The sequence below is a fragment of the Bacillus rossius genome, chromosome 14, assembly GCF_032445375.1.
Source record: "Bacillus rossius redtenbacheri isolate Brsri chromosome 14, Brsri_v3, whole genome shotgun sequence".
Lineage (NCBI taxonomy): Eukaryota > Metazoa > Arthropoda > Insecta > Phasmatodea > Bacillidae > Bacillus > Bacillus rossius.
Genome location: NC_086341.1, coordinates 36,782,705 through 36,802,303, shown reverse-complemented (window position 1 = coordinate 36,802,303; position 19,599 = coordinate 36,782,705). Strand labels below are relative to the sequence as shown.

The following is a 19,599-nucleotide window of genomic DNA, read 5'->3' as shown; positions in this document are numbered from 1 at the left end:
GCTCACGCTAGATCTGCGTGGAATGTTTTCCGCTGTAAGACTTTGAACGATTACGCGTTGCAGTATTTGAAGGTGGATACGTGTTTGTTGGCTGACGTGTTCGAGAATTTCCGTTCAGTTTGTTGCCAGTCCTATGGCTTAGATCCGGCGCACTACATTACGGCCCCATCACTTGCGTGGGACGGTTTGTTGAGCAAGTCTGAGGTGTGTCTGGAATTAGTCACCGATCCAGATATCTATCTTTTCTTGGAGAATGCTGTTCGGGGTGGGATCACCAACGTTAGTCGGCGCTATGCGAAGGCTAACAATGTTTACATGAGCGATTATGACTCCAGCCTGCCATCTTCCTACATCTGTTATTTCGATGTAAATTCTCTCTATGGTCATACGATGCTTGGTAAGCTTCCGGTGGGCAACTTCCAGTGGGTGCAGGAACTCGAATATGCAAACTGGAACTTTAGCACCATGGACACCGATGGTGACTGCTCATGTTTTATAGAGGTGGATCTATCCTTTCCGCGTGAATGTCATGACCGGCTATCAGACCTGCCGCTTGCACCCGTGAATGGCGTACCGGTGAACGGCAATATGTCAAAGCTCTTATTGACACTTGAACCGCGAAAGAACTATGTTTTACATGCAAAAACACTGCAGCACTACCTTATGTACGGGGCCGTTCTTGACAATGTTCATCGTGTTTTGCGCTTTGAACAAAAATCCTGGATGGCGTCGTACGTACGGTATAATCTGAATTGCCGTGCTCAGGCAGCGAACCCCTTTGAGAAATCCTTCTATAAATTAATGAATAATTCCGTTTTTGGCAAATCTTTGCAGTCGCCGCGTAGGGAGCGTGACATACGTGTGGTTTCGCGGTACGATACCATATATGGTGCGGCAGAGTTGATAGGTCGTCCGTCATTTAAGGCAAGGCGGATCGTCGATGAGAATCTGGTCCTCATTGAGTTAGCCAAAGGTTCGGTAACCTTCAACAAACCCCTTTACACTGGTGTGGCCATCTTAGATTTATCCAAATTGCATCTTTATGATTTCCACTATAACTATATGCAGGTTAAGTTTCCCTTTCCATCTCTGCACCTGCTTTACTCAGATACCGATTCTCTTCTGTACCACATCGAGTGTCGCGATGTGTATTCTTCGATTCTCCCCGATTTGGCTTCTCGATTCGACACTTCGAATTATGCTCCAGATAATGCTCAAAGGTTTCCATCAGTCAACCACGGCATGACTGGTGTCATGAAGGATGAAGCCGCTGGACGCATCATTACTGAGTATGTTGGTCTTCGCCCCAAACTTTATGCATACAAGATGGACGATGGTGCTTTTACGCTTAAAGCCAAGGGTGTGAAGGCCAGTGTACTCAGCTCGCTACTTTTTGAGCAATATCTGGATTGCTTGCAAACAAATTCACGGGTTTGGGGGACTCAATATCATTTTCGTTCACGAAATCACATTGTTTGTACTGAACGCGTGACTAAGGTGGCGTTGTCATCAGGTGACGACAAGCGGAGCATTTCCGATGATGGAATTAGCACGCTTCCATGGGGACATTACCGTCTAGATCCCTGAACCTGAGTTCCCCACATAATAAGAGATTCTAACTTTTTTTTTATTTTATAATTTTCCAGTTTATGTTTTTTTGTACTATCCTCATACCTTGGTACGCTCAATAAGCATTGCTGCTCCGAGTCGAGTTGTAGGAAAACAACAGCACTCCAAACTCCTCCTCCGCTCGGAGTGGTCAACTGGGTAGATGGCAACCAACTTCGATTCATTGCCTCCCCCTTCAGCCATAAAACATTAAGAATGTTGGACAGAACTCATGCACTACTGTACTGCGCATGTGGAGATAAAACCATCGGTATGTTTAACATGTAGAGATTGCACTCATCTTATTTACACGGTTCAGATAGTGAATCTGATAGTTTTCTTTAAATGCTAGTCTGTTTAATAATTTAAAAGTAAATTAGAGTCTATCCTGATTTTAAATGCTAATGTGGTTAAACTTTGTTGCATGTCATCTTTCCGTCAAGACCAGGTCAACTATAGTCTTCATTCTGTCTCTGACAATTCCATAATGAACATGGCTGCTTTTGAGGAAATGCGCGATTGCATTGAATATGCGCTTCATGCTTGCATCGGCATGAATATAGATGCGATAGTACACCATCTAGAGGTCTCCGCGATCAATTTGTTCGCTGCATTTCCAGAGGAATACGAGTTTCTAACATACCTTTACAACGGTATTATAGCATGCTTTGAAGCTGTAATGGAGGCTCAAGAGCAAGTGGAGCCAGATGATGGAGTGGACAGCGGCTTGGGAGAGAGTGACGGTGAAGCATAATGCTTGCGCCCTTGTTAAACATGGAAAATAGGCCTCTCGGGGAAACTCGCCATGTATAAAAAAAAGGAGTTAACGCATCTAATGCTGTACCTCCTGAGACATAGTCTCTAAGGTGATGTGGAAAGCAGCATACCACTATAAATTCAAACACAAGTTTTTATTTATTTATTTTTTTTTCAGCTTACACTCCAGAGAATCTTCCGCCACGTCGAGATGAAGAGAATGAGACTACACATCATAGTTATAAATTCACTATCACTAAATAATAATAATGAGCTTACACTATTATTAAATGCATTACAGGAAAGCTAACACTAAAGTATGCCTATAAGAAAAAATTTCTTATGCCTGCTTCTGATGCATATAAAGGAACACATATCATGATCATTCAATATGGTGCACTCTGTGCATGTAAGGGAACAATCTTTTCGGTGCACTCTGTGCATGTATTGGAACGAGTCCTTGGGTGTATCATGTGCTTCCAAGATGGTGGGGCTGTTGAATCCAAGATGGCGGAGAATTGTTTAAAGGTTGTAATATTTTTTAAATTTAAATATCGCGCCCTCTGGTAGCAACACTTGTAACTAAATATATCGATTAGCATTCGACCTATCGAATGGTGCTGCGCCCTGGCAGCTGAAATATGAAAAAAAGTAAATATATCGATTAGCATTCGACCTATCGAATGGTGCTGTGCCCTGGCAGCTGAAATATGAAATAAAAGTAAATATATCGATTAGCATTCGACCTATCGAATGGTGCTGCGCCCTGGCAGCTGAAATATGAAATAAAGATGGCGACGGTGGCACACTCTGGTAGCCAACTTGAGAATCAAGATGGCGGCACCTCTGGCAACCAATTTTTGAATTTGGCGCGCGATACTAGCGACATCTACCAGCCAACTTGAGAACCAAGATGGCGGCGCCTCTGGCAACTAATTTTTGAATTTGGCGCCATCTGGTAGTCTGTGCTGGAATTAAAGATGGCGGCTGTATAATGATTTTTAATTTCAAATGTGGCGCCTTAGGTATGCATTAAGGAAGGCAAAAATACCCTCCCCCTTTTATCATAAACTTGCCGTCAGTACGTAGCATATATAGATTATTTATTCCACCATATTCCAATTGGTCTCGTGGTCTAGTGGTCAAGGCGTCCGCCTCGTAACCACGACATCCTGGACGTTTTCACGTCCCATGGATCGAATCCCAGCCTCGGCACTGAAAATATTTTAGTTAAAATAAAATAATACCTGCTGCTACCTGGTGGCGACCAACAGAACTATATGACGTCACACAAGATGGCGGCCTCCAGCAGCCGAAACAAGATGGCGACCAGGAAAAATCAAGATGGCGGCCTCCAGCAGACGAAACAAGATGGCGACCAGGAAAAATCAAGATGGCGGCCTCCAGCAGACGAAACAAGATGGCGGCCAGAAGAAATCAAGGTGGTGGCCTCCAGCAGACGACACAGAATCATGACGTCACGATTCGAAGTTGGTGGAAATTTCTAGAAATACAAAATGGCGGATTTGTGAATTTGCGGATTTGCGGATCTCCGGATTATCAGATTTGCGAATTTACGAATTTGCGGATTTGCGAATTTGCGGATTTGTGAATTTGCGGATTAGCGGATTAGCCACTGGATTAGCGCATAAAAAACTGGATTTGCACATAAAAAACCATAAAAAAATGCGTAAAAAACCATAAAAAATGGGATAATCCCCGGATTACCCCGCTCCCCCCTCGTCTATGTTCCAGAGTCGGCACGCTCTCCCTACTTTAGTGGAATAGCGAGTATAGTTGTCTCCCAAATTAATTAAGATGAACATCAAATTATAGCATAAATTTTTGTAATACCACAGAAACATATTACAAGTTTATAATATTTTACTTTCAGAACTGCAATAACAAATTTTATCAACTTGCAATAAGTAAACCTTCTCCCTCACTCTGCGCTTGCAAGTATAGACACTCAATGAAAATAATGAAGTAGCGTATACAGTGTATACAAAAACCCCTTAATAAATTTATCACGATCTAAAACTATGACAAAACTGCTTCAAATCTAGTTTTGAAGCAACTATCGCTAGGAGCGCTGAACGCAAAGGCCTTTGCGAGTTCAAAAGAGTGTCCGGTGTTCATTAGAGCTGTATAGTATTTGTCTGAAGTTAAATATCGCAAGTGAATTTTCTAAGTATCACTCTTTATATTACCCGGGCCTCTCATCACAAGAGCTATAATACGTGCTGAAAACATACGTCTCTATTATTGCCAGACATGATTTCTTTTTCGCGAAATGATTCAGTTTCAAGTGTGACTTTTTTTTATTTATTTTCTTAAAATTCACGATGGATAATCATTCCATTTCCAAATCGCGAAAGAGCTTTTTTTTTAATGAGGTATCTTTTACAACCGGGATAAAGGCGTGGTAGTTTAAACTCGGCGAGAAACGCGAAATAGGCTTTCTCGGTGGGCCTTAAAAAAAAACACTTTCGCCGTAACAGGTGATCTTCCTTCTTCCTGCTCCAATTTTCCCGCGCAAATGACGGCCGTTTCCCAGTGGCGCGCGTCGGGGATGTGTTGTGGAGGGGGGGGGGGGAGAGGTTGTCTGTGCGACGGTAGTTACATAAACACATTCCCGTGCTTGTGGTTGAAGGAGGGGGGGCGGGGTTGGTGCGATGTAGTTCTCTGGGTGGCTTGCGGTGCAGTTGGGAGTCGTTCCGACGTTAACTGCTCACCTTTTGCGCCGCTCGCAACATAACCACACTCCGTTACGACTGGCTGAACCACTTTATCCCCTCCCCTTCTCTTTCTCTACCCCCCTCCCCCTCGCCAGACTTGATTAGCTGTGAAATATTTAGCGAGCTGCGGTGGCCATATCTCTCAATATCCTCCGCTAATTCTCTCTTCTCCCCCTCCTCCCCCCCCCCCCCGGCTCGAACACATTCTCCTTTTACTCTTCCTGGACTCCTACGTCCCCCGTCAACCACCCCTGAACCAATTTCCCTGTGAATCTTCGAACCTGTCCAGCCCATCTGTAAAGCTCCGCTTCTTTCACAGGCACTGGCCCCTGTTTTATATTTCGTTGTTTCGAGGAACTGCCTGAATATTAATCTCGAGTGACCCCATTACTCCGCCTTCCTTCCTTCCTTTTCCGGGAATAGTCCTGCGGGCATGCGGATGTTTCACTTCGTCGTTCGCGGATTGATACTCCTTCTTTTTTTTATGCAACAGAATCTCCAGAGTTTTACATAAATATGGACACAGCAAACATACATATATTTCTTGGTACTTGTCAAATGAATAGCCAGTTTTTTGCGATATATTTCAGCATAGCCTACATAAAGACCAGCCCTAGTCGTTGTGGTTTACTAATAATCGTTTACAATGCTCCAATAGTAACACAAGAGGAACCAATCTTACGCTAACTGCATGAACCAACTATATAATATTCATTTCGTAATTGTTTCAAACCTTGGTTAGTGATCCCGTGAGTGGAGCAGAAAAAAAATTATTAATTAATATAAAACTTGACTAAATGTCTCACAATATTTAAAAATACAATTTTCAACGACCTAAATTAATCGCGGTTTCAAAATGTCAGATAAAATACTCAGAAATATTAATTTTTATTACTTAAACCAAAATATAACTCAGAAGGAATTTTTTATTTCTGCACACTGAATGGTTTCAGGTTTTGATTCAACTCGTAACTAATTCCACAGGATTTTTGACGATAAAACGTTTGTAAGTTCGTTTTGGTTGACACGTAAAAATTTATGATACAACGAAATTATGATACATTTCACGAGACGATAACTGTTAAGAGTGGTAGATCGACGACAAGAAACCAACTAAATCCAGTTAGCGTATTCTGGAAAGAGTCTGTTAGCGGGTTTTTAGTGGTAATGATCCTTAAATAAACGTAATTTCTTTATTTGCAGTCATATAGCGTAATATGTTACACAATATGGCATAGCGCACGTTCCTGAATCCAACTGAAGTTGCAGTCATACAGTGCCATCTTACTGAAAATCCAAATAAGAAAATGAATTACAGTAGCGATTTAATTGTAGCGATCAGCCCAGAATGATCCAATTTTTGCACATTCTCGGCCGAAGCACACTAAAGAACTTCCGACTTCACTGAAATAATAATTTCAATGTATTAATCTAACATTAACATTAGTTTTCACTCGGTTCGCTTCAGCATCAACAAACGATTTATAGAACGAGAAAGGGATATCGTTTGTGTCATTTGTTGGAAAGGCACAATTCAAGGCTTCACGGTGAGTTGTAACAGCGTCATTATGACGTCAAAGCTTTGCTGCAGTTTTAAAAAGCACGCAGCTTTTAATAACTGGTCTCACACACAATTTTGAAGGTTTTTTTTGTCTATTTCGATGTTACTTTTATTTAAGGGCTGTTTGTAAATTTTTTCAATCGTTGTTCTTCCACGATATATTTGAAACATACATATATTCACTTAGTGTAGTATCATGAGTGTAAAAAGGCACGCAATTCTTCGTAATTATTGTCACTTGTGCGAACTTTTACGCTAGTGATTACATTGAGTGAATTTCTGTTGAGAATATTTGGGGCACAGCAACACATGCAAGGAAGGTATCGAGTTAAAAAATTTAGAATTTTTCAAAAAGATTGATAAAAAAAATGGGTTGTGTCGGTGTCGTGGACACGGCCGTGTGTTGTACGTGAATACGTGTACGTAACAGATAATATTTTATATACAAAATATAAAATACGCTATTCTTTTTATTTTAACACCATACAAAATAACTTACTATTTTACACTATTGTTTCATATATGCAATCGATATATTTCGACGAGAGCTGGCGATTGAAACTCAAACGAACGTTGTAGCTTCTTCTCCGAGTCAAATTTATACTAAATGTAAATCTCGAAACGCAGCAAAAATGACCTCAAAATGGCGGCGCTTCCCCCTCCACCGCGCGCGATGCGTCACAGTTCTCACCTAGCGTAACGAATTCTTTGATCCTTTAGCTATCCAGTGGTGTAATAAAATTTTGGATGGAGATGATAGATATGTAGCTGCAACACCAAACTGTGTCCCCCGATTTTGTTATCATTCGGATTTGTAATTGCCTCCCACTATGGAATCAATTTTAAAGACGTATTCACGTGTAGGTCTGAGCCTTAAGGCCCCCACCCACTCGGGCAGACACACGGTGTGCAGAGCTTCAGGAAAAACAACGCGATTTAAAAACTACTTAACATATCCGAGTGGGGTCTGCTTACGAAAAGCATTTAAGAGTTCGCTGAGGGCCGAAAAGTACTTTCGATTACGGATTAAGTTTTTAAACTGTAGTTTTATAAGAGTTAAAATGGCTAAAACGCATGTTATCAGAATAATTTTTAGGCGTAAAACAACCAGTACAGATTCTTGAAAGCACTTAAGGGGCCCGCCTCGTCAGGGGTGTATGTGTGTTAGTGAGGCGGGATGATAAGCGCGACGCTCGCTGGTGCTTCCAGCGCGGTATAGCCTCTAAGCGCAAGTCTCTGAACTGGCGCGCAGTCTTCTCGTCGGCACAGGATAACTGTGAAATTTGAGCGGTGACCGTAGCATTATATGGCGGATAAATGAAGATAAAGGTGTTATGCAAGCCCCTTAAGTGCTTTCAAGAATCTGTACTGATTGTTTCTTGCCTAAAAATTACTCTGGAAACACGCGTTTTAGGCATTTTAACGCTTCTAAAAATACGGTTTAAAAACATAATCCGAAATTAAAAGTACTTTTCGGCCCTCAACGAACTCTTAAATGCTATTCGTAAATAGGCCCCACTCGGATATCTTGAGTAGTTTTGAAATCGCGTTGTTTTTCCTGAAGCTCTGCACACCGTATGTGTGCCCAGGTAGGCGGGCCCCTTAAGGGACTTGGATTGCACCTTTATCTTAATTTCCCCGCAATATAATCTTACGGTCACCGCTCGAATTTCACAGTTATCCTGTGACGACTAGAAGACTGCGCGTCAGTTCAGAAACTTGCGCTTAGAGGCTATACCGCACTTGTAATACCAGCGAGCGTCGCGCTTATCATCCCTCCTCACTGGCACATATACACCCCTGACGAGGCGGACCCCTTAAGTGCTTTCAAGAATCTGTACTGGTTGTTTTACGCCTAAAAATTATTCTGATAACATGCGTTTTAGCCATTTTAACTCTTATAAAACTACAGTTTAAAAACTTAATCCGTAATCGAAAATCGGCTGGAGCGTAAACGCGCTATGGCGTATGTAGCATGTCGTTCTTGTTCGGAGCTGGTTGGCGACTTCAGGAAGTATAGTTTTGCTTGCCACCCTCTTCTGCCGCGTTCTCCTCTTTTCCCTCTCCCAGCCCCCGCTCAAGAACCCACCCCCTCCCCCCGCGCACTGTACTACATGTCATGCGCCCCAGTTAAGTTTGCCATAGCGGGCGCGCCAATTACACGCGATATGTTTGGTGTTGCGATATTGCGGAATACGTGTTAACACTGTAAGGTATTGTAGGCCTCCACCGGACCACGGGTTCACTGGGTGTTTTGAGGGGTCCCGGTGTGATGTGGGAGATCGGGGAAGGCTCCATCAGTGCTGATAAAGTCTTAGGGCTCAGGACACAGCCAACTGTCAGGTCAGCTGAGCGTGGTAGAGGGGCTGAGGCGGCGACTATGCTGGGTTGGTGGCCCCAGCCGCTGGTCATTGCCGAAGCTCTAATATCTTCCCGATCAAACAGTCATGTTTTTTATTATGCTCTGGAATGTAAATAAATCGAACTGTAATGCTAAACCCACCCTACCCTGATAGGGCGTATATGTGAGAGAGGAATGTTAGAATGCCGGCCGTAAGGTCGGAATATTCTGTAAGGTATTGGGTACATGTCACACAGACAATTGTGACCACGTGCGTAAAAATAATTCTATCGGAATCGCTGTTTTATAAATACATGTCTGGGCACTACTATACATAGACTGTGGATTTCAATGTGAGTTTTTTTTTTTCGGTTATACGCAAAACTATTTGGAAAACCTCTATGGTGCCACCAATAAAGCCGTGCTGTGAATGAGCATTTTAATTTACAAACTTTTAGGGCGGTATTCCAAGACGTTTGAGTAAGGTAGCGAATATGCACTACCTTGTTGAGCAACTGCCGTACCCTAACTCTCGGATCATATTCCAAAACGTGTCCTAACTGAACCCCTGTAATCAGGGGCGCAACAACTAAATTTCCAAAGGGGGGGTAATATACCTTTTTATAAAGAATCATCGATCCCCCCTATTGAGCGGGTGGTCGGGGGGTCCTCTCCCGGGAAAATTTTGTATTTCAAGGTGGATAATGGTGCTATTTAAGCAGTTTTATTATCTAAAAATTGATACACAGCACTTTCTTTGCCCCCGTTTGCCCCCACTTCAAGGTTTCAGAGGGGGGGGGGGCAAAATACCCTTCCCCCCCCTGATGTTGCGCCCCTGTCTGTAAGGTATCAGATCGGCAGACGTTTTAATAAACGAGGACTTGTGCGAGTCTATAAGCAGTTGTACTTCGTCGATTCCATCGTAATTTTTGCTTATTTTTTAAACTATGGAATTATTATGTGAAATAAAATATTTAATTTTTGTTGTACAAGAATAAATGATGAATTTTTGGACATATTTGTGTTTGCTGTTTTTTAAGATATTAGGGGGGAAAATTGTAACCGTAAAAGTTCCGTTAAAGTTCATTAAAAAGGAAAAAATATATATACAGTTATGGATCAAATCGGCAACAGATAGGACACCAAAACTCAGTGTCCTAAAAATAAGGGACTGGAAGTGTCCTATCGTGCACTTGGAATATGGTTAGGGTACAGGTATTGCATATTCAACACCTAAACACTTATATTTGTGTCTTGGAATACGGACCTTAATACCAAAAATTTTTAAATATTAAAATTTTCTTTAATATTTAGTTATATTTTTTTAATTTTAATCGGTTACTAAATTAACAGCATTTCTGCACCAGTAGCACGGGTAATTGTATTCAATCACAAGGGTGTCAAAAGTACAACATTGACAAACAGGCAAGTTTTTCAGACTAGTCTAGTTTCCAGAGTAGTCGGGATACTTGGGACATAAATAATTTAACAAGGGCGTATTTTTACTAACGGCTTTTACATTTTGAGATGTGATCATGGAATTTTTCAAATTTCAGTTTTAGGATGTTTGGTATAAAATAAAATGTAGATATGATTTAAAAACATTTAATAACTACCAATTCATCATCTGAAATAAATCTAACCGAATGTTTTCCGAATGCTTAGTCTTTAAAGCATAATATTGTCACGTCTCACTTTCAGAGGGGGGGGTTCAATTCTTCAAAAATGTAGCTCTGAACATAAGAAACTCAAAACATTAACTAGCCATAGAGCATCTCACTGAGGATTGAATCTTAGTAGGTGTATTCTTATACAAGAATAGAAAATCAGGATACTGAGAAAAAAATAAGAGTAACCTAAAAACAATAGAACAATCACATTTATTTATAACAATTAAATAAAGCTGACAAATAATGAGGCACCTTCCATGTCCGCTACCAGCCTTATAGATATTTCGACAGAAAAACAATAAACCATATATAAGATTTTCTTAGTAGTACTAACACATTAACATAATCGTAATAATTTCCTCCAGGCCACCCAGTGATACCAAGCTTCATTAGCTCTTCCACAACTTCATTTTTAAAATTTATTAAGAACATCCACTACCTTGAAACGGATTTTAGAAATTATTTAGTTTAAGTTTATAACGTCATCATTTACATGAAAAGACAAGGATCGTGATGCAAACAAATTACCGAGTTATACTTGAAAATAAAAAGGGAACGGTAGTGCTCAACGTATTACACGTTAAAACCACTAAGTTTCTAAGAACAAATTATTTATAAGAGCAAATAATACACCAAACGAGAATTTTTAAAGTTAACTACGAAGAAACACTGAAGGCTAAGAGTCCGGCATCACTCAGGCGCCATTTCCGATAGCACTCACCTAACCATTACCAAGTCGCCGCGCGGCCGGGCAGCATGACAGCCTTCCACAGGATTACCGCCCCGCGAAAACATTTTACATCTCTTTTAAGCTATTTTCTTGGCCGCAAAACCCCTACGGGGAAAACATCCTGACGGGAAGTTTTCCTGTGTTTTACAAACACGTAAAGTTATTACAACAAGCCGGCCGCGCGGTCGGCCGCGCCAGGTTGCCCACGTAGTCAGAAAACCGGCCGCTAGATTGCGACACTCGCCTGCGCACGGCGACTGCGCACAATCTGCGCTCTCAGCTGGCCTCAAAAAAAAACGACAAACAAGTCTGCGCCGCGTTTCTCTGGAACTGCAGCAAACAACGTGTCAGCTGGCCTGGCTGAAACGCGGTCACGCCTGCGTTCCCAGACAAAGACGTGCAAGACTCGCACTCTTCCAGCCCCCCCGAAAACCCAAATCCAACAAAGGTGTTACCCCATCTTAGCGTGAGGGAAACCAAGTCCCGAACTAGCGAAAAGAATTTAAAATTGTATTTTCAACAAATAAACTAATTAAATAAATTAATGATAATTTTGAGCTACGCGACATCACCCCGGGCGGCAGGAGCTTGTGCCCCACAAGCTTACAACAATGCTTGGGGAATATTTAAGTTTGCTTCAAAAAAAAAAACCAATTGTCCCTATCATTTCTATGTGATCCAGTTACAAATTTAAATTAGTGATTACAGTGGTGGTTGTTTAGGTATAAATACCAACTCTAAGTTCTACTAGCACTTATTGACAATTTCCTCTCGGAGGACAAGTGTGTTTTACAAAATTTCACATGTTAGCACTGCTTGGGACAGCAAGCAGCCAGGAGGGATACGGCGAAGAGATGCACCAACTCAGGGCAGAGACAGGAACAGCCAGCGGAACTGTGAGCTGCAGAATCACACCCCACTCCAACTTCTGCCTCTCCCAGCCGGTCCATCCCGACGTCGTTCATCCCAACTGCTCGTCATCCACGGTACACGACACCATTCCTACACAAAATACATGAGCAGCATCAGGAGTCATACAATTACAAACAACTAAAAAAAAAACTCTCAAACATCAAAATAATAGTGAACAAATCAAACAATTAAATTATCTTACATAAGTTAATGACGTATTTTCATGTGTTTATCAAGAAGTATTCATGAGATCAACATAGATCAACACAACTAACCAAGGAGGGTCATACCAGGTATCAACACAAAAATAACTTTTAAAGATTCTTAAAACAAGTAACTATTCAAAAACTAAACTCGTAACTCATCTGCAATATTCAACATCTTGAAGAAAAGCCTACCCCCCACATTTCGTAGAGGAAGGATAAGGTAAGGTACCTAATAGGAAAATTTACAACAAAAACTTGACTGTGTCCACGTGTAGGTTGAAAGTTTATAACTACACTGGCCTTGTCTTGCTATACACTTTGTTTTGAACGTCAGGTCAGTAGTTTCAAACGATGGATAATTCTAGTCTTCTCGATAAATTTGTTGTTTGGGGGGCCACACCCTATCGCGATGCGTAATCACTGTCCTTGGACATGGCCACTCCCAAACCGCTGATACTCCTGGTAATCGTGCATCACCACACGATTCGACGATACGGGCACCAGCCCGCAGCAATGGGTAGAAGCAGGTCCTCTTCTCCCAACTGGCCCACGTGGTATCTGGCTGACCCTTAACGACGCGCCTTCTCTCAACTCGAGAAGGGACAAGAGTTCTGGATGGAGCTGCACCACAGCACTCCTTTCGAAATTGCCCTTAACAAGTCCGCCTCAAAAGTCATTCTCTTCGATTGACGAAAACTATCAATGTCCTAATTTAAATCTTAATTTGGCCATCTTATTAAGTTTCTGAACTCTTCCTGAGACTCCTGTAAAACCTCTTGGTTCTGCGGATTTCCAACAACTTTTCGGTACTAATCTATCCTCAATTAGTGATACCGCAGCTCCTGTATCGATAAAAACGGGGATTTCTTTTCCGAACATTTTTGTCTTCTGACTTAAAATACCGTCATTTTGTAAAAGAGACATTTGGTTAACAAGGGACGAGTTGTCACCCCGACCGACTCTCGCCCTATTTAGTTTCCCTGTTGTGACGTTTTGCAATCTCGTATCAAGTGACCTGGTCGTTTGCATTTTAAACAAATCGGCCTACCATCTGAGGTCCACTGTGGTCTGTCAGTTATTTTTGGAAATGAATTACTTGGGGTCTGCCTGAAAAAATTGTTGTTCTGATTTCGATGGTATTGTGTTAGTGTACTGTTATTTTTGTAATTTCCTCCCTGAGTTCTAAACTGTGACTTTGGTTGTGCCTGTAATCTCATGGTATCCAGTTCCCCGCGTAATTGTTTTAATTGTTTATTAAACTCTATCAAACTGTCCTCAATTCTCGTGTTGATAGATGACAATTCTCTTTCTGGTGTTTGAATTTCTTTAAGATTTCTGATAGGTACTTGTTCCTGTTTCGAATTTACCCACTGTGTCCTCTCATGATTTTTAGCGTAATACAGACCTGCCTCAATATTCCTCAAATTACCTAGTAACTGTTCCACAGTATTGTTTGGGAAAAGCATAACTTTCTCTACAATGTCTGGCCTTAACCCACGCAATACATATCTAACCTTACTAGCTTCATTCATCTTAGCATCAAGTCGGTTACAAAGATTCAATATGTCGTACACAAATGACTCGAAAGGTTCATCTACTGCTTGTACTCGCGCCTGCAATCTTAACTCTAAGTCCTCTATGTGACCCACTCTCACAAACGCATCCCTTAATTTATTTGCTAATTCCTCAAATGTAGTTAAATTCTCCAATGTGCTCTCACAGCTGTCATACCATTTTAAAGCAGGCCCTCTCAAAAATGTAGGCAAGTATGACAAACATTTTTGCTCATTCCACCCATTTACCTTGGCTGCTCTGCGAAACTGTTTTAAAAATTCCTCAACCTCCTCACATCTCTTTCCAAAAAAATATCCCGGGTCCACAAAACACCTGCCTGTCTCCATGTTTAAATTCTGATCTTTCAATTCTGGTTTTATGTCGCTTAATTTATCTTTTAACACTTTCAATGATTCATCATCTGACGAAGAACTACTATCACTGTTCTCAGGGTTTTTTACTTTGTCATCCAATATTTCAATTGTGTATTTACTAGCCATCCCTAATAGACTCCACCTTAAATTATTTTCATTAGTCCTTAACTTAAGCATACATTTCACATTTCACCTTAAATTAATTATTGTTAGACAAATACAGCCATCCCTGGTCTCCCACTGGTTTCCTGAAATAACCTAAAATAAATTTTATTATCATTACACAATTAATCCTATAAACACATCAATCTTAATACACCAGCTGCACTGCATGCTCTTCTTCTTCACTAAAATAAATCAAAATGTTAGACCACACCTAACACTCCTATCTTAATTTATTTTTCAGTATCCCAACATTCTTTATACCTACTAACCGGCGATCTCCACCATTTGTCACGTCTCACTTTCAGAGGGGGGGGGTTCAATTCTTCAAAAATGTAGCTCTGAACATAAGAAACTCAAAACATTAACTAGCCATAGAGCATCTCACTGAGGATTGAATCTTAGTAGGTGTATTCTTATACAAGAATAGAAAATCAGGATACTGAGAAAAAAATAAGAGTAACCTAAAAACAATAGAACAATCACATTTATTTATAACAATTAAATAAAGCTGACAAATAATGAGGCACCTTCCATGTCCGCTACCAGCCTTATAGATATTTCGACAGAAAAACAATAAACCATATATAAGATTTTCTTAGTAGTACTAACACATTAACATAATCGTAATAATTTCCTCCAGGCCACCCAGTGATACCAAGCTTCATTAGCTCTTCCACAACTTCATTTTTAAAATTTATTAAGAACATCCACTACCTTGAAACGGATTTTAGAAATTATTTAGTTTAAGTTTATAACGTCATCATTTACATGAAAAGACAAGGATCGTGATGCAAACAAATTACCGAGTTATACTTGAAAATAAAAAGGGAACGGTAGTGCTCAACGTATTACACGTTAAAACCACTAAGTTTCTAAGAACAAATTATTTATAAGAGCAAATAATACACCAAACGAGAATTTTTAAAGTTAACTACGAAGAAACACTGAAGGCTAAGAGTCCGGCATCACTCAGGCGCCATTTCCGATAGCACTCACCTAACCATTACCAAGTCGCCGCGCGGCCGGGCAGCATGACAGCCTTCCACAGGATTACCGCCCCGCGAAAACATTTTACATCTCTTTTAAGCTATTTTCTTGGCCGCAAAACCCCTACGGGGAAAACATCCTGACGGGAAGTTTTCCTGTGTTTTACAAACACGTAAAGTTATTACAACAAGCCGGCCGCGCGGTCGGCCGCGCCAGGTTGCCCACGTAGTCAGAAAACCGGCCGCTAGATTGCGACACTCGCCTGCGCACGGCGACTGCGCACAATCTGCGCTCTCAGCTGGCCTCAAAAAAAAACGACAAACAAGTCTGCGCCGCGTTTCTCTGGAACTGCAGCAAACAACGTGTCAGCTGGCCTGGCTGAAACGCGGTCACGCCTGCGTTCCCAGACAAAGACGTGCAAGACTCGCACTCTTCCAGCCCCCCCGAAAACCCAAATCCAACAAAGGTGTTACCCCATCTTAGCGTGAGGGAAACCAAGTCCCGAACTAGCGAAAAGAATTTAAAATTGTATTTTCAACAAATAAACTAATTAAATAAATTAATGATAATTTTGAGCTACGCGACATCACCCCGGGCGGCAGGAGCTTGTGCCCCACAAGCTTACAACAATGCTTGGGGAATATTTAAGTTTGCTTCAAAAAAAAAAACCAATTGTCCCTATCATTTCTATGTGATCCAGTTACAAATTTAAATTAGTGATTACAGTGGTGGTTGTTTAGGTATAAATACCAACTCTAAGTTCTACTAGCACTTATTGACAATTTCCTCTCGGAGGACAAGTGTGTTTTACAAAATTTCACATGTTAGCACTGCTTGGGACAGCAAGCAGCCAGGAGGGATACGGCGAAGAGATGCACCAACTCAGGGCAGAGACAGGAACAGCCAGCGGAACTGTGAGCTGCAGAATCACACCCCACTCCAACTTCTGCCTCTCCCAGCCGGTCCATCCCGACGTCGTTCATCCCAACTGCTCGTCATCCACGGTACACGACACCATTCCTACACAAAATACATGAGCAGCATCAGGAGTCATACAATTACAAACAACTAAAAAAAAAACTCTCAAACATCAAAATAATAGTGAACAAATCAAACAATTAAATTATCTTACATAAGTTAATGACGTATTTTCATGTGTTTATCAAGAAGTATTCATGAGATCAACATAGATCAACACAACTAACCAAGGAGGGTCATACCAGGTATCAACACAAAAATAACTTTTAAAGATTCTTAAAACAAGTAACTATTCAAAAACTAAACTCGTAACTCATCTGCAATATTCAACATCTTGAAGAAAAGCCTACCCCCCACATTTCGTAGAGGAAGGATAAGGTAAGGTACCTAATAGGAAAATTTACAACAAAAACTTGACTGTGTCCACGTGTAGGTTGAAAGTTTATAACTACACTGGCCTTGTCTTGCTATACACTTTGTTTTGAACGTCAGGTCAGTAGTTTCAAACGATGGATAATTCTAGTCTTCTCGATAAATTTGTTGTTTGGGGGGCCACACCCTATCGCGATGCGTAATCACTGTCCTTGGACATGGCCACTCCCAAACCGCTGATACTCCTGGTAATCGTGCATCACCACACGATTCGACGATACGGGCACCAGCCCGCAGCAATGGGTAGAAGCAGGTCCTCTTCTCCCAACTGGCCCACGTGGTATCTGGCTGACCCTTAACGACGCGCCTTCTCTCAACTCGAGAAGGGACAAGAGTTCTGGATGGAGCTGCACCACAGCACTCCTTTCGAAATTGCCCTTAACAAGTCCGCCTCAAAAGTCATTCTCTTCGATTGACGAAAACTATCAATGTCCTAATTTAAATCTTAATTTGGCCATCTTATTAAGTTTCTGAACTCTTCCTGAGACTCCTGTAAAACCTCTTGGTTCTGCGGATTTCCAACAACTTTTCGGTACTAATCTATCCTCAATTAGTGATACCGCAGCTCCTGTATCGATAAAAACGGGGATTTCTTTTCCGAACATTTTTGTCTTCTGACTTAAAATACCGTCATTTTGTAAAAGAGACATTTGGTTAACAAGGGACGAGTTGTCACCCCGACCGACTCTCGCCCTATTTAGTTTCCCTGTTGTGACGTTTTGCAATCTCGTATCAAGTGACCTGGTCGTTTGCATTTTAAACAAATCGGCCTACCATCTGAGGTCCACTGTGGTCTGTCAGTTATTTTTGGAAATGAATTACTTGGGGTCTGCCTGAAAAAATTGTTGTTCTGATTTCGATGGTATTGTGTTAGTGTACTGTTATTTTTGTAATTTCCTCCCTGAGTTCTAAACTGTGACTTTGGTTGTGCCTGTAATCTCATGGTATCCAGTTCCCCGCGTAATTGTTTTAATTGTTTATTAAACTCTATCAAACTGTCCTCAATTCTCGTGTTGATAGATGACAATTCTCTTTCTGGTGTTTGAATTTCTTTAAGATTTCTGATAGGTACTTGTTCCTGTTTCGAATTTACCCACTGTGTCCTCTCATGATTTTTAGCGTAATACAGACCTGCCTCAATATTCCTCAAATTACCTAGTAACTGTTCCACAGTATTGTTTGGGAAAAGCATAACTTTCTCTACAATGTCTGGCCTTAACCCACGCAATACATATCTAACCTTACTAGCTTCATTCATCTTAGCATCAAGTCGGTTACAAAGATTCAATATGTCGTACACAAATGACTCGAAAGGTTCATCTACTGCTTGTACTCGCGCCTGCAATCTTAACTCTAAGTCCTCTATGTGACCCACTCTCACAAACGCATCCCTTAATTTATTTGCTAATTCCTCAAATGTAGTTAAATTCTCCAATGTGCTCTCACAGCTGTCATACCATTTTAAAGCAGGCCCTCTCAAAAATGTAGGCAAGTATGACAAACATTTTTGCTCATTCCACCCATTTACCTTGGCTGCTCTGCGAAACTGTTTTAAAAATTCCTCAACCTCCTCACATCTCTTTCCAAAAAAATATCCCGGGTCCACAAAACACCTGCCTGTCTCCATGTTTAAATTCTGATCTTTCAATTCTGGTTTTATGTCGCTTAATTTATCTTTTAACACTTTCAATGATTCATCATCTGACGAAGAACTACTATCACTGTTCTCAGGGTTTTTTACTTTGTCATCCAATATTTCAATTGTGTATTTACTAGCCATCCCTAATAGACTCCACCTTAAATTATTTTCATTAGTCCTTAACTTAAGCATACATTTCACATTTCACCTTAAATTAATTATTGTTAGACAAATACAGCCATCCCTGGTCTCCCACTGGTTTCCTGAAATAACCTAAAATAAATTTTATTATCATTACACAATTAATCCTATAAACACATCAATCTTAATACACCAGCTGCACTGCATGCTCTTCTTCTTCACTAAAATAAATCAAAATGTTAGACCACACCTAACACTCCTATCTTAATTTATTTTTCAGTATCCCAACATTCTTTATACCTACTAACCGGCGATCTCCACCATTTGTCACGTCTCACTTTCAGAGGGGGGGGGTTCAATTCTTCAAAAATGTAGCTCTGAACATAAGAAACTCAAAACATTAACTAGCCATAGAGCATCTCACTGAGGATTGAATCTTAGTAGGTGTATTCTTATACAAGAATAGAAAATCAGGATACTGAGAAAAAAATAAGAGTAACCTAAAAACAATAGAACAATCACATTTATTTATAACAATTAAATAAAGCTGACAAATAATGAGGCACCTTCCATGTCCGCTACCAGCCTTATAGATATTTCGACAGAAAAACAATAAACCATATATAAGATTTTCTTAGTAGTACTAACACATTAACATAATCGTAATAATTTCCTCCAGGCCACCCAGTGATACCAAGCTTCATTAGCTCTTCCACAACTTCATTTTTAAAATTTATTAAGAACATCCACTACCTTGAAACGGATTTTAGAAATTATTTAGTTTAAGTTTATAACGTCATCATTTAC

At 40.7% G+C, this 19,599-nt stretch overlaps 2 protein-coding genes across 3 annotated transcripts in view; one reads left to right on the top strand and one right to left on the bottom strand.

The window, feature by feature from the left end:
- The window catches only part of LOC134538985 (lachesin-like), a 493,186-nt gene that overhangs the window by 326,886 nt on the left and 146,701 nt on the right, over positions 1–19,599 (top strand). The gene's annotated exons all lie outside the window — the stretch shown is intronic.
- Positions 10,866–19,294, bottom strand: LOC134538775 (uncharacterized). The gene is made up of 2 exons (XM_063380267.1): positions 15,612–19,294; positions 10,866–12,406 (listed from the first exon to the last, which is right to left on the bottom strand). The coding sequence occupies exon 1, from the start codon at positions 18,841–18,843 to the stop codon at positions 17,710–17,712; it is 1,134 nt and encodes a 377-aa protein (XP_063236337.1). The 5' UTR covers positions 18,844–19,294; the 3' UTR covers positions 10,866–12,406; positions 15,612–17,709.